A 21,379-nucleotide genomic window follows, 5' to 3' on the forward strand; every position below is an offset into this window, starting at 1 on the left:
CCCTTGAACTCCTGGACTCAGGCTGTCTTGCCTCAGCCTGTCAAATAGCTGGGACCATGCCTGGCTAATTTTTTTTTTTTTTTTTTTGAGACAGAGTCTCACTTTGTCACCCAGGCTGGAGTGCGGTGGGGCTATGTTGGCTCACAGCAACCTCCGCCTCCCAGGTTCAAGCAATTCTCTTGCCTCAGCCTCTCGAGTAGCTGGGATTACAGGTGCGTGCCACCATACGCGGCTCATTTTTGTAGTTTTAGTAGAGACCGGGTTTCACCATGTTGGCCAGGCTGGTTTGGAACTCCTGACCTCAAGTAATCCACCTGCCTTGGCCTTCAGAGTGCCGGGATTACAGGCGTAAGCCAGTGTGCCTGGCCGCCTGGCTAATTTTTAAAAAACTTTCTGTAGAGACAGGGTCTTGCTGTGTTGCCTAGGCTGGTCTCTAACCCCTGGCTGCAAGTCATCCTCCTGCCTCCGCCTCCCAGAGAGTTGGGATTACAGGTGTGAGCCCCCATGCCCAGCTCACACCTGTACCTCTTTAATGCATGCAGAACCTTTCTACTTCTTTGTTTGTAAATGAAGGATATTTACTAAGAATGTTCTCAGAAGATGAAACTATTTAGCATACCACTCTTCACAAGAAATGCATGTTTACTCTGGAGGCATACTCTGGAGATATTGCAGGTTTAGTTCAGGACCAACACAATAAAGTGAATATCGCAATAAAGTGATCACATGAATTCTTTGATTTTCCGGTATATATAAAAGTTATATTTATATTATACTGTAGTCTGGTGTGCAATAGTATTATGTCTAAAAAAGCAATGTATATACCTTAATTTAACAATATTTTATTGCTAAAAAAAAATGCTAACAATCATAGGAGCCTTCACCAAGGTGTAATCTTTTTGCTGGGAGAGAGTCTTGCTTTGATGCTGATGGCTGCTGACTGATCAGGTTGGTGGTTGAAGGTTGGGGTGGCTGTGGCAGTGTCCTAAAATAGCGTGAAAGTGAAGTTTACCACATCTATTTACTATTCCTTTCATGAAAGATTACTGAGTAGCATGTGATGCTGATAATATTTGACCTGTAATAGAACTTCTTTCAAAATTGGACTCAATCCTTCCAAAGCCTGACACTGCTTTATCAACTAAGTTTATAGGATATTCTAAATTCCTTGTTATCACTTCAACAATGTTCACAGCATTTTCACCAGGAGTAGATTTTATCTCCAGAAACTACTTTATTTGTTCATCCTAAGAAGTAACTCTTCATCCATTCAACTCTTAGAAGATTACAGCAATTCAGTCATATGTTCAGGTTGCACTTCTAATTCTAGTTCTCTTGCTGTTTCTATCACATCAGTTTTTCTGCTGAAGTCTTGAACTCCTCAGTCATACATAAGGGTTGGAATCAACTTCTTCCAAACTCCTGTTAATGCTGATATTTTGACCTTCTGTCATTAATCATGAATGTTCTTAATGGCGCATAGAATGGTGAATATTTTCCAGAAAGTTTTCAATTTACTTTGCCCAGATCCATCAGAGGAGTCACTATCTATGGCAGCTACAGCCATGTGACATGTATATCTGAAATAATAAGACTTGAAAGTCAGAATCACCCCTTGATCCATAGGTTGCAGAATGGAAGTGGTGTTAGCAGGCATGAAAATAACATTAATCTCCTTGTGCTTCTCAATCAGAGCTCTTGGGTGACCAGGTGCATTGTCAATCAGCAGTAATAGTTTGAAAGAAATCTTTTTTTTTCTGAGCAGGTCTCAACAGTGGACTTAAAGTATTACAGTAAAGAATGCTGTAAAGAGATGTGCTGTCATCCAGGCTTTGTTGTTACATTTATAGAGCAGAGGCAGAGCAGATTTATCATATGGGCGCTAGGATTTTCAGAATGATACATGAGCATTGGCTTCAACTTAATGTTACCAGCTGCGTTAGCCCCTAATATGAGTATCAGTCTGTTCTTTGAAGCTTTATTGCCAAGCATTGACTTCTCTCTAGCTACGAAAGTCTTAAATGGCATCATCTTCTAATATAAGGCTCTTCCATCTCTATTGAAAATCTATTATTTAGCATAGCTACCTTCATCAGTGATGTTAACTAGATCTTCTAGATCACTGCTGCATTACCTTGTACTTTTATGTTATGGAGATGATTTGTTCATGAACCACCCTCTGCTAGTTGCAGACTTTTCTTCTCCAGCTTCACCTCTCTCAGCCTTCGTAGAATTGAAGAGAGTTAGGACCTTGCTCTGAATTCTGCTCTGGCTTAAAGGAATGTTATAGCGGTTCAATTTTCTATCCAGATTGCTAAAACTCTGTATTAGCAATAGTGCTGTTTTACTTTCTTATCATTTGTGTATTCACTGGAGTAGCACTGTCAGTTTCATTCAAGAACTTTCCTTTGCATTCACAACTGGCTTAACAATTTGGTGCAAGAGGTCTAAATTTTAGCCTATCTTAGTTTTTGCCATGCCTTCCTACCTAAGCTTTATCATTTCCAGCTTTTCTTTACTTTTTTTTTTTTTGAGATGGAGTCTCTGTCACTTGGGGTGGTGCAATCTTGGCTCACTGCAACCTCCGCCTCCCAGGTTCAAGTAATTCTCCTGCCTCAGCCTCCCGAGTAGCTGGGATTACAGGCGCCTGCCACCACGCCCAGCTAATTTTTGTATTTTTAGTAGCCACGGGGTTTCATCATGTTGGTCAGGCTGGTCTCGAATTCCTCACCTTAGGTGATTTACTCACTTTGGCCTCCCAAAGTGCTGGGATTACGGGTGTGAGCCACTGTGCCCGGCCATTTCCAACTTTTGATTTAAGGTGTGAAACATTCAGTTCTTCCTTTGTTTGAGCACTTTGAGGCCACTGTAAGGTTGTTAATTGACTTAATGTTAATATTGTTGTGTTGCAGAGAATAGGAGGCCTAAGGAGAAGGCAAGAGATGGAGGAGCAGCTGGTTGGTGGAGCAGTCAGAACACACACAGCATTTATTAATTTTGCTGTCTTATATTGGTTTTGACTGTGGCACCCCAAATCAGTTACAGTAGTAATACCAGAGATCACTGATCACAGACCATCATAGCAGATTTAATAATAATGATAAAGTTTGAAATCTTGGGATAATTATCAAAATATGACACAGAGACACAAGTTTATAGGTGAGCAGATGCTGTTGGAAAAATGGCACACAGAATTGGTTGACACAGGATTGCCAGAAATTTTCAATTTGTAAAAAACGCTTTATCTGTGAAGCACAATAAAACAAGGTATGCCTGTATATTCAGAATCTTTTGGCAATGAGATGTTCTGGATAATTTTTGTGTGTTTGTGTACTTACGGAGGAATGCTATTACAAACTCAAGATATTTGGGTATGAGTAGTAATGAGTACCTCATAGGCAGTCAGAGTCATATGAGTGAGCAGATATTACATTGAATGTTAATATGAAACGTTTTGGTCAGTCAGATCTCTTTAGATTCTGGAAAAATACAACAAATTTATAAATATATAAGGAGTACATGCTTTGGGAATACTGAAATTGGTGAATTGGTAAAGGAAATCAGAGAAGAATATGTTAAGGAGAGTATAGTTTAAGATTTTGAATATTTTATAAAAGTTTTTTTTTGCATTTGTCACATAAATTCCATGATTATTATTTTGCCTGCAGTCATTAACAGCTGAAGAGAAGACGATTACAGAAAAACACCTTGAATTATCCCCTAGACCCAAGCAAGGTAACTATTTTGTTGATTTCTTGACAGAGAAGATATAAGACTAATAAATCCTTCTGTGATTATTTTAAAAATTTGTTTTTTTAAAAAAGTTACATGGTTTGGGGAGACTATATTCATAGTTAAAAAACATCAAGACAAGGTAAAAAGGTATTTTTGAGAACTCTGTCGTCGCTGTCACCATCTACCCCATTTCTCCTGCCCACCTAACTAACATTTTTGTGTGTGTCCTTGCTGAGTTCTTTTTTTTTTTTTTTTTTGAGACAGAGTCTCGCTCTGTCGCCCAGGCTGGAGTGCAGTGGTGTGACCTCGGCTCACTGCAAGCTCCACCTCCCAGGTTCACGCCATTCTGCCCCAGGCTCCCGAGTAGTTGGGACTACAGGTGCCCGCCACTGTGCCCAACTAATTTTTTTGTGTGTTTTTAGTAGAGATGAAGTTTCACCGTGTTAGCCAGGGTGGTCTTCATCTCCTGACCTCATGATCTGCCTGCCCTGGCCTCCCAAATTGCTGGGATTACAGGCGTGAGCCACCGTGCTTGGCCCCTGAGTTCATTTTTATCACAGAGCCCAGTAGGTTTAGCTCATGCTCATAGCTCCAGGGTTTTGTGTGGTTTTTTTTTTTTTAATCAGATTTGGGAAGGAAACGTGACCTATGCCAAAAGAACTATACTGCTTCAGGCTCTGAAATTCTTTCTTGATGAATTAGGGAACTTTAAATAAGTAGTAGAAAACTGTTCAAACACTAGAGTATTTGGATAAATGAGGTTGAATTTGTCTCCTGCAGCAGGACATCCAGAGGGCTAAATTCTTTCTGAATTCTGTAGCCTGAGTGTGGGATTGGTTCTCATGGTCGGTAGGTGGTGGCTGAATTCTCCAGGCTGAATTCTTGGAAGAGTGTAGGTGCTGAGGATTTTTGCCAAGTCAGCTTTGCCTTTCTTTTGGGAAGGAATGCCCTTCCCAGTCTAGTCTACCTTTGACTAGAACCTGTTACAAAGGGTCACCTCCACTAAAGATACTTTAGTGAAATTAAGGATTTTTAGATAGGTATGTTGCTGCTAAAGAAAACTGGGGTTATTAGTAATGAAGAGGGGGTGGGTGGATATTAGGTTGGCCGCTGGTTCTGCCGCCATAGGCAGTCAGCCCCGCTGTGGGTGTGTAGGAAGAGTGAGGGCTTGTGACTTCCGGGATCTTGCTGCATCCTAGCTCGAAAACTAAGCTAAACATTCGCAGTCTCAGTTTTGTATCTGGAGAATGGGTATAATCATTGGGTTATTATGAATATTAAGTGAGCTAAAAATAGTAGATTAAATGCCTAGAGGTGCTTCAGTAGGTGCTTGATTGATGACAGCAGTTGCTCGTATGTCAGTGGCATAACTTTCTGTGACATTCTAAACCATGTTATTATTTCAGTGACATGCATTCTTTTCTATACAAATGAAAAAGAAAATTTACCAAAAATGTTTCTTTAAAATTTATAAAATGTTGTATTATGAAATAAACTGTACACATCTTTTAAATACTATAATCTTCTGATGGAATTGCAGAAGCTGTTGGCGAAGACAAGCCTCTGACCTTAGGCACACATTACAAAAGCATGTTCCCCGACTCTGCTTCCCAGCTGTCATAAAAATACTGCCTCCTCACCCAAAATGTAGTATAGAATTTTTATCCTGGAATTTTTGTTAATAGGATGTCTTAAACTAATACTTCAGTATTAGTTTAAATGAACCTGTTAAAAATGAACCAGTTCTACGAAATTCCTCGAGTCTCTTTTTCTATCAGTCTCCACTACAAATAGCGAGCCTTTATTAAGTTATTAATAATGATTTTTTGCCTTAGCAAGCTGTGTATGTTATAAATAAAGTAACTATACATTCATACAAGCTCTTCTAACCTTTCAGAATATATTGATCATTCTATAGAGTAGAAAGTACACCAGAGTATGGGTCAAATAAGTAGTGGCATGGGAAAATCATCCAAAAATGTATTTTTGTTATGAAATACAAGGTAACAACTTATTTAATGTTTCTTTTTCAAAGTTGAATTTACTTATACATGTTTAAAATCTCCAGAAAAGATTCAAGCCATATCTGCTAAAGAAAAATACTTTTCCCCCCGACATATTATAAAAGTTTAGAAACCAAGATTAACTTGATCTTTGAATATTATAGCAATTGACACTAATGAGAAAAGGAAAAAACTAAAATTATCCGGCTAATAAAAAATTACTAATAATTATTATTTCTTGACCTGCCTGTTTCCCCACTAGACCACTGACTTCTTAACGGCAGACCCCATCTGTTGCTCATCTTTATATCACTGCTGAACTAGTTTCCAAAGGCTGTATTATGGCCTTTGGAAGTACCACAAACTGGGTGGCTTTAATCAGCAGAAACTGACTGTCTCACAGTTCTGTAGGCCAGTCTCCAAAATGAAGCTGTTGGCAGGGTTGGTTCATTCTGAGGGCTGTGGGGGAAGAATCTGTTCTAGACCTCTCTCCTTGGCTTGTAGATACTGCGTTCTTCCTCTGTCTCTTCCCCAGGTCTCTTCACATTGTTTTCTCTGTGCATGTCTGTCTTTGTGTCCAGATTTCCCCTTATAAGGATTTCAGTCATCTTGGATTAGGGCCCACCCTAATTACCTTACTTGAATTTGATTACCTCTATGAAGACCCTGTCTCCAAATAAAGTTACATTCTGAGGTACAGAAGGTTAGGACTTCAACATATGAATTTTGGGGGACGGGGCGGGAACACAGTTCAGCTCATAACACCGGGTGCTAGGACAGTGCCTAGCCCACAGTGGGCACCCAGAAATGTTCAGTCTGGCTAATATTTATCCTACGGTTCCATTGGAATGAGCCTTGATATCAAGGACACCCTCTTTTCAGCAAGTAAAATGAGTTGCTAATCAATTCCTGGTAGGGGTTTTTTTTTTTTTTTTTTTTTTTTGAGATGGTAGTGGTTTTAACTATCTAGTTGTGCAGTCAGGTGCCTATAATTCATGGATTTATAAATCTAGAGTCCTGGTCTCTGAGGTTTTGAATGACATAACTAATGATTATCCTGCCTTTTAAATTAGATGGTACATAAGCATCACACAGTTACATATTTTCTTAAGATACTCACACTAAACTAATCGTGAAAACAACTGCAGGTCTCTCTGACTTGGGAGCCACGCATAATGGTTAAGAACATGGACTCAGAAGCTAAACTGCCTGGATGTGCCTCTCAGGCACCACAGCTGCTGGCCGAAAAAAGGCATTACATTTGGGAAGTGCTTTTCAATGAATGATTCGTAACATAGGAACTGTACGAATAAAGCTGTAAATTCACCTAAACATAAAGGGAAAAATAGCATGGCCAAAATTACATATATAAGTCTGGTATTGTATAGGGAAGGAAGATCACTTGAGCCCAGGAGTTTGAGGCTGCAGTGTGCTGTGATCATGCCTGTGTACAGCTGCTGCAGTCCATCCTGGGCGACATAGCAAGACCACATCTCTTACAAAAAATTACACGTACATAAACAAAATGTAAAATTCAGAAAAACCAGGGAAAATATTGTGACTCATGTCACAGACCAAGGCTGATCTTTCTCATAAAGAACCGTCAGAACTTAATCTAGGGGAAAAAAGATAACTATTGCAAAAATAATGGTTATGGAGGGACTGCTTTCAAAAAAGGAAATATAAATGATTTTCAAATGTATGAAAAGATGCTCAGCCTCAAGGCAGTGAGGTCAGTTTTTTCTGATCAGATCATCCAAAATCTTAGTATATGTCTTTCTGTTTGTTCTTTTATGTTCTTTTGAAGTCTAAAAACGTGTACTTTGGTTTTACATGTCTCTTAAGTATCAGAGGAACCCACCCCCAGTATTTCAACGTAGGTTCTTTCTATTTTAGCTAAGTGTTGGCCAGCTGAGAAATAAAGAGTACAAAGAGAGGAATTTTACTACTGGGCCTCCAGGGGTGACATCACATATCGGTAGGACCATGATGCCCACCTGAACAGCAAAACTAGCAGGTTTTTATTAAGGACTTCAAAAGGGGAGTGGGTATACGAACAGGGAGTAGGTCACAAAGATCACATGCTTCAAAGGGCAAAAAGAAGAACAAAGATCACATGCTTCTGAGGACAATAAAGATCACAAGGCAAAGGGCAAAGCAAAGATCACAAGGCAAAGGGCGAAATCAAAAACTCCTGAGAAGGGTCTATATTCAGCTGTGCACGTATTGTCTTGATAAACATCTTAAACAACAGAAAACAGGGTTTGAGAAGAGAAACCCGTCTGACCTCAAATTCACCAGGGTGGGTTTTTTCCCCCACCCTATTATGCCTGAGGGTACTGCAGGAGACCAGTCCTTATCTCAACCACATAGGAGAGAGACTCCCAGAGAGGCCATTTATAGACCTCCCCCCAGGAATGCATTCCTTCCCCAGGGTTTTAATTATTAATATTCCTTGCTGGGAAAAGAATTTAGTGGTATCTTCCCTACTTACATGTCCGTTTATAGGCTCTCTGCAAGAAGAAAAATATGGCTCTATTCTGCCCAACCCCACAGGCCATCAGACCTTATGGTTGTCTTCCCTTGTTCCCTGAAAATTGCTGTTCTCTTCTTTTTCAAGGTGCACTGATTTCATATTGTTCAAACACATGTGTTTTACAATCAATTTGTACAGTTTAACACAATAGTGGTCCTGAGGTGAGGTACATTCTCACCTTACGAAGATAACAGGATTGAGAGATTAAAGACAGGCATAAGAAATTATAAAAGTATTATTTGGGAAGTGATAAATGTCTATATTAGAATGAAATCTTTACAATTTATGTTCAGAGATTGAAGTACAGAAATTGTAAAAGTATTAATTTTGGGAACTGATATATGTCCATATTAAAATGATACTTCACAATTTATGTTCCTCTGCCATGGTTCCAGCTGGTCCCTCCATTTGGGGTCCCTGACTTCCCGCGACACTTAAGTTTCTTGTAGGTATTTTATTGTTTTTTCTACTGCTTTAAATTTGATTTCGTATCGTAGTTTGTACCTTGCCACCTTTATTGGACTTTCTTATTAATGGTAGTAATTTTTCAGTTGGTTTCTTGACTTTTCCATGAATTCATTTTATAATTTGCAAATAGTGATAACTTCCTTTTCTTTTCTTTTTTTTTTTGAGATGATGTCTCACTCTGTCACCCAGGCTAGAGTGCAGTGGCGCGATCTCTGCTCACTGCGACCTCCACCTCCTGGGTTCAAGCAGTTGTCTGCCTCAGTCTCTGGAGTAGCTGGGATTACGGGCCCCACAACCACGCCTGGCTAATTTTTTGTATTTTTAGTAGAGATGGGGTTTCACCATCGTGGCCAGCCTGGTGTTGAGCTTCTGACCTCGTGATCCACCCGCCTTGGCTTCCCGAAGTCTGGGATTACAAGCGTGAGCCACCGCTCCCGGTCGATAACTTGCTTCTTGACTTACTTTTCAAATGCACAATAATGATAGAGATCGATAATGTCTCTTACAAGTACCCAGTTTATTAGCTTTTTAGATAGATATAGATTCTTAGGATGTTCTGAATAGTTTATTTTTCCTTTTATAACATGAACAATAGGCCACTTCAGTAATTCTAGATGTTTGTGGCACAAAGTAGTAAGTGTTCAGTAAATGTTGACTATTCCATGTTTTTTGCCTTTGTAAATACTGTTTTTTCAGACATCATCGTGTTAGTGAATCCTCTTTTCCTGATCAATGCAAAGTGGAACATTCAGTTTTTTTGTACCACCACTATTCCATGACATACGTCTGGTATAGTGTTAGTTTTTTTCATGATTAGTGTTTCCTTCCAGACCACACATGTTCCTTGTGGGAAGGAGTTTTCTTTTCTTTTCTCTTTTCTTTTCTTTTTTAGAGATGGGATCTTACTCTGTCACTCAGGATGGAGTGCCGTGGTGCAGTCATAGCTCACTGCAGCCTCAAACATTTGCTCTTAAACTCGTCCTCCTGCTTCAGACTTCCAAGTAGCTGGGACTACAGGCATGCACCACTATGCTCAGCTAATTTTTTAATTTTTTGTAGAGATTGGGTCTCACTGTGTTGCCTGGGCTGGAGTTTTTTTTGTTTCCTCATGGTTTACTGTATCAGAGGGGTTCTGTAAATATGTATCTGATGAAGCCTAGGTTTATTTTTTGTAAAACATGAATTTTATAAATATCTAATCTCTTCATTTCATAGTGTATTGAAATGCGCTTTGAAATATATCAAATATACCACGTAGGATAAGATATGTATGTATATATGTACATATATATGTTTTAGCATTATATTTATAATTATGAATATAAACAGAATAATTGATTTTTATTAGGTATATATTCCTTTTCTGACCAATATCAGAAAAGTTTGCTGTTGACTTTTGATTCTACCAAGATGAAATAGCCCCATTCTGGCTACGTTTTCCACCTATTAGAATGGCTATAATAACAAATAGTGGCAATACCAAATGCTGGTGAGGTTGTGGAGAGACTGGATCACCAGTACATTGCAGGTGTACAGTAAAATGGTACAACCACTCTGGAGAGCAGTCTGGTGATTTCTTAAAGACTAAACATGCAATTACCATATAACCCAGCAACTGCAAGCTTAGGCATTTGTCCCAGAGAATGAAAATTAAATTTACATAGCATCTTGTACACAGATGTTTATAAGCAGCTTTGTTCATAATAGCCCCAAACTAGAAACAGCACAGATGTCCTTCAGTAGGTGAATGATTAAACAAACTACGGTGCATAGTATCATGGTGTACTATTCAGTAATAAAAAGAAAATAAATGTTGATAACTTAGATGAATATCTAAGAAATTATTCTGAGTGAAAAAAGTCAATCCTAAAAGGTTACATAGTGATTTTATTTATATAACCTGTGTGTGTGTGTGTGTGTGTGTGTGTGTGTGAGAGAGAGAGAGAGAGAGAGAGGAGAGAGAAAGGGAGAGAGACGGAGACAGAGAGAGATGGAGTTTCGCTCTTGTTGCCCAGGCTGGAGTGCAGTGGCTCAATCTTGGCTCACTGCAACCTCTGCCTCCTGGGTTCAAGCAATTCTCCTGCCTCAGCCTCCCCAAGTAGCTGAGATTACAGGTACCTGCAACCACGCCTGGCTAATTTTTTTGTGTTTTTAGTAGAGATGGGGTTTCACCATGTTGGCCAGGCTGGTCTCGATTATATAACATTTTTATAATGACAGAATTACAGAAATGCAAAACTGAGTAGTGGTTGACGGAGTTCAGGGATTGGTATGGGGCCAGGAGATGGTGTAGCTATAAAAAGGTAATGCAAGGCATCCTGTGGTGATAGAAGTGATCTGTATCTTGACTGGATGAGTGTCAGTATCCTGGTTGTGTTGTACTACAGTTTTGCAAGATGTTACCATTGGAGGGACTGGGTGATGGATACAAGAGTTTTCTCTGTTGTTTCTTACAACTGTATATAAATCTAATATTATCTCAAAATAAAACGTGTAATTAAATACAATGTTTGGTCTTAAGTGTTTTAAGCACCCTGCTCCCAGAGCTCTTAGCACGGCAAAGGAAGCACACAGAAGCATTCCTGTTACTCATAAGTTTTGACTTTGTGTTTTGCATTTTAAAAAATTTTTTGTTTTCATCAAATACCCCAGGAAGTTATACTTTTATAAAATGTTATTTCAGGTCTTATTTTTCTGGTTTTCTTTTGTGCTCTAGTCACTTTCCTTTTTTTGTATAACTTAACCAGTTCTACTTCTTTTTCTTCTTGGAACTTGGCTTCGAACTCAAGAGAATGTTAGTGAGATGGTGCATAGAACTTCAGGTAGAAAGATGTGACGTAGACATTGCTTTTCCTATCACAGAGTTTTGTGTATTCGTGACTTTGGCAAAATTACACACATAAAATTGTATTCTGATAAATGACCATATAAGGAGATGATATTTATGTGCTTTCTTTTTCTTCAACAGAAACTACCACATTTAAAAGCACCAGTGGGCTTACAGATATAACATGGAGTTCCAGTGGAAGTGATTTTTCGGATGAAGATAAGACACTTTCTCAATTACAGAGAGATAATGGACATTGCTCTAGAATAGACAGATTTTGTAACAGGAACATTGTGTGTCCAGAAGATGGGACTAGTGAAGGTAAATTGATAATTTTGTTAGAAATCCTGTTTCTGTTAAATATTGGATTTAATATTGGAAGAAACTTACATTCCTTTCTAGTGTTTATCATTAACATTCCACCTATCAGAATGGCTACAATAAAAAATAGTGACAATACCAAATGCTGGTGAGGTTGTGGAGAAACTGGATCACCAGTACATTGCAGGTGTACAGTAAAATGGTACAACCACTCTGGAAAAGAGTCTGGCAGTTTCTTAAAGACTAAGCATGCAATTACCATATAGCCCAGCAACTGCACCTGTAGGCATTTGTCCCAGAGAATGAAAATTAAATTCCTTTCTAATAGTTGGGATTTTACTGAGTTCCACCCTCTATGCTAAACACTTCAGAAACATTTTCTTGTTTAATATTTCTCAAAACAACTCTAGGAGATAGGTATTACAGATATTATTTTTATAGTTAACAACTTAAGCTTGGACTGATGGAATGGATTGGGATTCCATTTTAGGTCTCTCTGCTCCATAGCCAGTTTTTCACCTTCTACACAGTGCCACGCCCACACTGCCTTCTTCCCAACGTGTTGGGTAAATACTGTGACAACCAGTGTGTGGTAGAGGTGTAACGTACTGACAAATTTCTATTCAGATGGCGTTTTATATTGTGTCATGTTTTAGACAATTGAAAGCAGAGTTTCTTATCCTTGACACTCTTGACATTTTGGGCCAGATGATTCTTTGTTATGGGGAGTAGCACCTTCCTCTGCCTATAGGATATTCTGCCGTGTCCCTTGCCTTTACCTGCTGGGTCACGGTAGGATCCCAACCACAGTGATGATAACCAAAGATGTCTCCAGATGTTGTCAAGGGTCCCCTGAAGGACAAAAATTACCCCTAGTTGATAACCACAGATGTAGAATTATGGAAATCATGTCCTTTTAGAATTTTTAAAATATACAAATAATCTGTAGAATATTTAAATGTCTTAATGTTTTCAAAATAAACTTGTGACTTTTAACTCTTGACAGTTCATGTTAGTTACCTAGGGTTAGGTTTGTACAGAGACAGCTTCTCGGGAGGGTAGTTAAATTCTTTTGACCACTTTGTATGTCATTTTGGTAACTATTAATTCCATTGACATTTTAGTAGTTACCAGGTGAAGTGGTATTTTAGGATTATATATAAGCTGATAGCAATTCGACCATAGTAAATTAAATTTATTGTTACATAACTCTTGGTTTGTCTTCATACATTTCAGAATACAAAGTTTATGCTTTTTATGGGTAAATAGTATGGTTTGTGCCTCCCAAAGTGCTGGGATTACACATGTGAGCCATCGTGCCCAGCCTCCCTTCCATTTGGTTTTTAGCAATTGTCTAAAAGTTTTTATAACTTTCGGAAAATCTCTTAAATTATTGGAGATCCAATTTCCTCATCTGTAAAATGCAAATTTAAGTGTAATAGTAGCAGTCTTCCTGTTTTTTAAAAGTTTTGTGACCACAAAAGTTTTGTGATGAAAGCGCCAGTTATTTCATAGCATGCATCACATTGCAATATGTATTAATCTGTGGGCTACTTCAGGCTAGGAATGGTGCTGTTTTCTCTCTTGTATTTATTTCGTATTGTGAGTATCTTGAATGGTGTGATGGGCTCTTTTTAGGCACTTGCTTTGTCTAATGAATGAAGGAGTGAATGAATGAACGAGGGCTGCAAAGATGTGTGATACTGGCGGCAGCTCTGAGGGCATTTGTGTTTTTCCCTTGTCTGTCCCTGGCTTCCTGTTGGGAAGGTTCAGCAGCCTGAAAAATCTCTAATGTGTTCCCCTGCCTGGCTTCCATGACTGAATTTGATGTTTATGTGGGAAGCAGTTGCCATTATGCATCTGCTTCTCTCAGTGGTGGCTGGACCTTCAGTCTGTTAAAATCATTATAGTGGCTGTTTTTTTTAAGAGATGAGGTCTTGCTCTGTCACCGAGGCTGGAGTGCAGTGGATCATAGCTCACTGTAACTTCAAACTCCTGGGCTCAAGCAATCCTACTATATCCTCTTAATTATGTTTAGTGAAAAAGTCTAGCCGTGTAAGAAAGGAGGAAAAAATAATACATAGTTTATTTGCTTAAACATGCTGGAGAAACTCTACAAGGATACAGAAACAATAAAAGTAGTTAACTTAAAATTGGAGTTGGAGTAAGATTTGGGAGAAACAGTGATTTGAGATGAGAGTAGAAATATACTTTTCACTGTCTAAATTTTTTTTTTTTTTTTTGAGACAGAGTCTCGTTCTGTTGCCCCGGCTGGAGTTGAGTGGCACGATCTCGGCTCACTGCAACCTCCACTTCCCGGGTTCAGGCGATTCTGGTGCCTCAGCCACCTGAGTAGCTGGGACTATAGATGTGCGCTGCCATGTCCAGCTAATTTTTTGTATTTTTAATAGAGACAGCATTTCATCTTGTTGACCAGGCTGGTCTTGAACTCCTGAGTTTTGGCATTCTGCCCACCCTGGCCTCCCAGAGCTCTAGGATTATAGGCATGAGCCATTGTGCCTGGCCCTAGATATGTTTTTTAAAATTACTAAGTGACATGGATAACTACTAAGAATAAAGGAGATTTAAAAGTGAAAGATTAAGGAGATAATTAAGCAAGTTAAAAATTGTATTTTTTAGGTGAATTACAGTTTATTGACTGGGAGATCGACAGTGACAGGGCAGAGGCTAGTGACTGTAATGAATTTGAAGATGATGAGGGTGCTGTGGAAATCTCAGACTGTGCTTCTTGTGCAAGTAATCAGTCTTTGACAAGTGATGAGAAGCTATCGGAGCTTCCCAAGGTAAGAATGAATTATTTCAAAACTTTTAGTCTCTGTATAACATCTGCTAATCATAGTTGTTTTGTGTGTGTGTGTGTGTGTGTGTGTGTGTGTGTTTTCCTGTCCTTCCTCAAGAACAACCACTTTTGACTCTTAGGGGATTCTTTTCTTCTTTACTCGCTTATCTCTAAATAACATGCTTGTGCTGTACTTCTCAACGTGGATAAATATTGATCTCTCTTCTCGCTCACCTCCCACCCTCACTGCACGCTGAACTTTTTTTATCCTACTGTTCTCCCAGTGCAGATATATCAAAGTTTGGTTAGATTATATTCAGCATTTTACACAATTGTGAATAAATAATATTGATAGCCAAGGGAAATATTATTATCCTTTGCAACTATTTGCTTTCCCCAGACTTAATAATTATTTTGGTTTTTGTTCATCTAGTTTTACTTATTGATGGAAAAAAATACTTTTTCATCATTGCCTAGCTCTCTTGTTAAGATTTTCAGACAGCAGACATTCTGTGAGTTTCATTTTTTTGGAGAACTCTTTCCCACAACCTCCTAGCTGCTCCAGTTTGAACTCAGCGTCCTCTCTCCTTTCGCGAACATTGTCACCCGGACTTTGCTATCATTCTGGGAATTTATTGACCTCTGTCCTGTATTGTGCTCCTTTATCCAGGATTTCATGTTTTCCTCTTTCTTGGTTTTCACCCTGTTTTGGTTGAACACATCTTACCGTAACTTCCTGAGGAATTATTTGGTATGTCAGAAGATGCTTTTGTCATATTTTGATGTGTGATTGAAAATTTGTATAGAATTTTTAGGTTGGAAATAATTTTCCTTCGAAGTTTTGAAGGCATTGCTTCATTATCTTAGCTCAAGTTGCTGTCCATAACCTTGAAGCTATTCTCATTCTTGACCTTTTAAGATTTTTCTCTTCATTACTGGTTTTAAGCAGTTTGATTGTGATATGCCTTGGTATGATTTTTCAGTTGGTGTTTGTCAAGCCTTTTGAATCTATGGTGTTTTGGGGGTTCCCCAAGACCACCTCCAGGTTCAGCAGTTGACTAGGAGGATACACAGGACTGAGCATATAGTCATACTCATGGCCATCATTTATTACGCTGAAAGGATACAAAAATAGGGTGAAAAAAAGGGTGTAAAAAAGGGTCTTGCTGTGTCACCCAGGCTAGAGTGCAATGGTGCGCTCATAGCTCACTGCAGCCTTGATCTCCTGGGCTCAAGTGATCCTCTCACCTCAGCCTCCAGAGTAGCTGGTCCTACAGGCATGTGCCACCACGTCTGGCTGATTTTTGTGTTTTTTGTATAATGTAGTTTGCCATCTTCCCCAGGCTGGTCTCGAACCCTTGTGTTCAAGGGATCCGTCCACCTTGGTCTCCCAAAGTGCTGGAATTGCACGTGTCAGCCACCATGCCTGGCCAAAAGAATGCAAATTTAAATCAGCAGTCTTCCACGAGTCCTCTCCCAGTGGAGTCACACAGTATATGCTTAATTCTTTCAGCAAAATGTTTAGATGACATGTGTGAAGTGTTATGTACTAGGGAACTCATTAGAGACTCAGGATTTTTATTAGGGACTGGTAACATAGGCACCCTCTCCCTAGAATCTACCCAAATTCCAGGCTTCAGAAAGAAAATGGGTATTCAGTATAAACCATATTGTTTGCACAGTTTAGGCACAGTGACCCACCATTATTTATCATTTATGGAATGATGAAGATTCTCCTGAAATCTGTTTTCAGAAGCTAGGCAAGGACCAGCTTTGCAAGCAGGGTTTTCTAAGGATAGCTACTTCAGGCCAACTATGTTAACTCTTTTCTGCGTATATGTGAGTTTGTAGTTTTCATCACATTTGGTAAGTTTTTGGCTTTTACTTCTCAATAAATTTTTTTTCTGACTCCCCTTTTCATTTCCTCCTGTGACTCCAATTACATGTATATTAATTAGCTGCCTAATGTGTCATGTCTCATTTTTGCTGTCATTGTTTTGTCCCCTTCATTTCATTTTGGGTGGTTTCTGTTGCTACATCTTCAAGTTTTTTTTTAATTCTTTTTTTTAATAACTTTTTTTTAATTCTTCAGTATATTCTGCAGGTAATACTATAAGTGTGTTGGTCATCTCTGACATTGTAGTTTTCATTTCTAGAAGTTTGATATGAGTCTTTTTATATTGTCCATGCCTTTCCTTAACATGTCATACATTCTATATTTTGAACATAGAGTATATTTGTAATAACTTTTTAATGGCTATTTTGGTAAATCTGTGTCATTTCTGTGTCTATTTCGCCTCCTTATGGGTTGTATTCTTCTGCTTTTTTGCATGCCTATACATTTTTAAAAATTGTAAAATGCAAAGCACTGTTATTATAGTCATCATTCTGTGTATTAGATTACTAAAGCATATTCCTTCTGTCTAAATGAAATTTTGTATCCTTTAATCGGCATCTTCCCTTTCTCCATCCACTTTTCTCTCCCAGCCTCTGGTAACCAACATTCTACCCCGATTCTGTAAGTTCTACTTTTTTAGATTCCCCATGTAAGTAAGATCATGCTGTATTTGTCTTTGTGTGCCTGGCTTATCTGAGTTAACGTAATGTCCTCCAGGTTCATTCATGTCGCAAATGATAGAATTTCCTTCTTTATTAAGACTGGATAGTATTCCATTGTGTAGATATACTACATTTTCTTTATGCATTCATCTAGACACCTAGATTGTTTCCAAATCTTAGCTATTGTGAATAGCACTGCAATTAACATGGGAATGCAGATTTTTTTTTTAGCATACTGATTTCAATCCTTTGGCCCAGAAGTGGGATTACTAGATTATATGGTAGTTCTATTTTTTCGTTTTTTGAGAGACCTTCATGCTATTCTCCATAATAGCTGTGTTAATTTACATTCCCACCAACAGTGTACAAGAGTTTGGCCTCCCAAAGTGCTGAGATTACAGGTGTGAGCCACCGCGCCTGGCCTGCAGTATTTTCTTTTAGGACATTTAACAGACGTATTTGATTACTGATACGACTTTCCATATTAACTTGATAGTACTTTGATATTATTGGCTGGGGTTTTATAATTTATTTTATTGGTGTCTTCAAGAACCATTTGCTGTGGTTTGAATGTCCCCTCCAAAACTCTTGTTGAAATTTAATTATCATGGTGACAATATTAAAATATGGGACTAATACAGTTTGGGTCTGTGTCCCGAACCAAATCTCATGTTGAATTGTAATTTCCATTGTTGGAAATGGGGCCTGGTGGAAGGTGACTGGATCATGGAAGTGCATTTCTCATGAATGGTTTAGCACCATCCCCCTTGGTACTGTCCTCACAATAGTGAGTGAGTTCTTGTGAGAGCTGATAATTTAAAAGTGTGTAGCAGCCTGGCACCGTGATTCCTGCCTATAATCCCAGCACTTTGGGAGGCCAAGATGGGAGGATCAGTTGAGCCCAGGAGTTTGAGACTGACCTGGCCAACATAGCAAGACCCTGTCTCTATTAAAAAAATAAATACATAAATACATAAAAGTGTGTAGCACTGCCCGCTTTGCTCTCTTGCTTTCACCGTGTGAAGTGTCTGCTCCCTCCTCTCACTGCTTTCACCATGTGAAGTGCCTGCACCCACTTTGCCTTCCACCATGAGTGAAAGCTCCCTGAGGCGTCCCCAGAAGCATATGCCACCATGCTTCCTGTACAGCCTGCAGAACTGAGACAGTTAAACCTCGTCTTTTATAAATTACCCAGTCTCAGGCATATCTTTATACCAATGTAAGAATGGTATATATTAAAAGAATGGTATATGTTAAAAGAACCTTTTAATGGTTCCTGTATTAGGATTAGGCCATGAGGGCCTTGCCCTCATGGATAGATTAATATCATTATCACAGTAGTGGGTTTGTTACCACAAGGACGTGTTGTTATAAAAATTTTCTGTCCCTTGCTCTCACCCTCACTTGTCTTTCTGCTTTCTGCCATGGGAAGGTGTAGGACAAAGGTCCTTACCAGGAGCCAGCACCTTAATATTGGAATTTCAGCCTCCATAACTGAAAGAAATAAACTTCTTTTCTCTGTAAATTACCTACCCTATGGTATTCTGTCATAGCAAAGCAAAATGGACTAAGACACCATACCTACAGAGGGCAGCAGAGACATAGCAGTGAATTCTCATAACCTAATTTTTCAGGAAGTGTGAAGGAAATTGGGTTTAGGTGAACTTTGTTATGTAATTCTCATATACTTTATGTAGTGACTTCTATGCAAATACAGGCTAATAGACATAATGAATGTAAAGTAATGTGAGACTCAGGAACTTTTGTGAGAAGGTAAGCAACAGAAGCTGGTTGGCACAGATAAAAGATCTGAAAGTAGTTCGTGTAGTTTTAAAGGAAAAGTAAATGTGGCTTTCAAATTTGAAATAATGGATTCATTTTTATGAAACAGCTATGTTGTTTGTGTTCTTACCAGTAAGGGTAGGAAAAATGATTCAGTAACTCATAGAAGGTGGAATTATGGAAAAGTTTAAAAAAAAACAAGAATAAACAAAATTTTGTATCACGTGGGAGTGTATTATAACCTTGCAGAAAGTGATCTGACAAACCTTTAAAAATATTTCTAAATTTAATGTGCATATATATAATTTTCTTTATTTTTACTTATATAAATTTTTGAAAATCAGTTTTGCTTTTAATCCGTTTTAATAGTGAATTAGAATAAAATGATATGACTAGATGTGTACTAATTGTTAATGCCTAAGAACTGCCCATTGTTTTCATCTTTTTTTCCCAATGTTTTACATTGTAAAATACACTCAACGTAAAATTTACTATTTTGACCATTTTTAAATGTGCAGTTCAGTGGTATTGAATATTTTCATAATGTTGTGTCAACTACCATCACCACCATCTATCTCCAGAACTCTTTTGATCTTGTGAAATTGAAACTCTATACTCATTAAACAGTAACTCCTCCTTCTGTCTTTCCCCCAGCTTCTGGCAACCACCATTCTACTTTGTGTATGATTTTGACTACTGTAATTACCTCATATGAATAGAATCATATAGTATATGTCTTTCTGTGACTGGTTTATTTCACTTAGCATAATATCCTTAAGGTTAATCCGTGTTGTTAGAATTTTTTATTTTTATTTTTTGAGATGGAGTCTCACTCTGTTGCCCAGGCTGGAGTGCAGTGGTGCGATCTTGGCTCACTGCAACCTCCGCCTCCTGGGTTCAAGTGATTGTCGTGCCTTGGCCTCCTAGTAGCTGGGATTATAGGCACATGGCACCACGCCCAGCTAACTTTTGTATTTTTAGTAGAGACGGGGTTTCACTATGTTGGCCAGGCTGGTCTTGAACTCCTGACCTCAAGTGATCTGCCCACCTCAGCCTCCCAAAGTGCTGGGATTACAGGCATGAGCCACTGAGCCCGGCTAGGATTTCCTTCTTATTAAAGACTGAATAGTATTCCATTGTATGTTTATACCACATTTTTACTTAATTTGTGACCTAACATATGGTCTATCCTGGAAAATGTTCTATATTCACTTGAGAAGAATATGTATGCTATTGTTGGGTACAGTGTTGTGTATGTGTCTGTCAGATCTAGTTGGTTAGTGTCTGAGGTCCTCTGTTTCCTTACTTATCTTCAATCTGGCTATTCTATCCATTATTGAGAGCAGGGTATTGATTTAATCATCTGTTATTTAGAAAGGTCTGTTTCTCCCTTCAATTCTGTCCGTTTTTGCTTCATATATTTTTGAAATCTTTTAATTGGTGCATAAATGTTTATAATTTTTGTCTTCTTGCTGTATCAAATAATGTATTCATATATAATATCCTTTGTCTCTTGTAACCTTTTTTGATTTAGTCTGTTTTCTCTGATATTAGTATAGACACCTCTACTCTGTTCTGGTTACTATTTGCATGGAATATCTTTTTCTATCTTTTAATTTTCAAACTGTATCTGTGGATCTAAAGTAAGTCTAGTATAGGCAACATATGGTTGAATCCTGTTTCTCTGTTCTGTCAATCTCTTGTCTTTTGATTGGAGAGTTTAATCCATTTGAATTTAGATTATTTGTACAGAAAGATTTCTGTCATTTTGTTGTTGTTTATATAACTTACTGCTTTTTGTGGGGGCCCTCATTTCCTGCATTATTGTCTTCTTTTGTGTTTACTTGATTTTTTTAATGAAATGTTTAAATTCGTGTCTCATTTCTTTCTTTCTTTTTTTTTTTTTAATAGAGTCTCTATCATTCAGGCTGGAGTGCAGTGGCATAATCTTGGCTCACTGCAACCTCTGCCTCCTGGGTTCAAGCAGTTCTCCTGCCTCAGCCTCCTGAGTAGCTGGGATTACAGGCATGGTGGCACATGCCTGTACAAATTAAGTGCCACCACGCCTGGTGAATTTTTGTATTTTTAATAGAGATGGGGTTTCACCATGTTGGCCTGCCTGGACTCGAACTCCTGACCTCAGGTGATCCACCCACCTCGGCCTCCCAGAGTGCTGGGATTACAGGCCTGAGCCACTGCACCCAGCCTCTTCTCTCATTTTTCTTTTTTTTCTTTTTTGAGACAGAGTTTCACTGTGTCACCCAGGCTGGAGTGCAATGGCGCAATCTCAACTCACTGCAACCTCCGCCTCCCGGGTTCAAGCGATTCTCGTGCCTCAGCCTCCCTAG

The 21,379-nt window shown here is 38.6% G+C and overlaps 1 protein-coding gene across 8 annotated transcripts in view; it reads left to right on the top strand.

Annotated features, from left to right (window-relative positions):
• The window catches only part of SPIDR (scaffold protein involved in DNA repair), a 481,415-nt gene that overhangs the window by 31,605 nt on the left and 428,431 nt on the right, over positions 1 to 21,379 (top strand). For 6 of the 8 annotated variants that reach the window (XM_031669954.1, XM_031669957.1, XM_031669958.1 and 3 more), the window contains 3 exons: positions 3,669 to 3,735; positions 11,711 to 11,890; positions 14,531 to 14,694. In XM_031669954.1, the coding sequence (XP_031525814.1) occupies positions 3,669 to 3,735; positions 11,711 to 11,890; positions 14,531 to 14,694 (411 nt within the window). Of the gene's footprint in view, positions 1 to 3,668; positions 3,736 to 11,710; positions 11,891 to 14,530; positions 14,695 to 21,379 lie in introns of those variants that run through there. The other 2 variants (XM_031669956.1, XM_031669960.1) reach the window with 2 other exon arrangements.

This window comes from Papio anubis, chromosome 8, assembly GCF_008728515.1.
Source record: "Papio anubis isolate 15944 chromosome 8, Panubis1.0, whole genome shotgun sequence".
Lineage (NCBI taxonomy): Eukaryota > Metazoa > Chordata > Mammalia > Primates > Cercopithecidae > Papio > Papio anubis.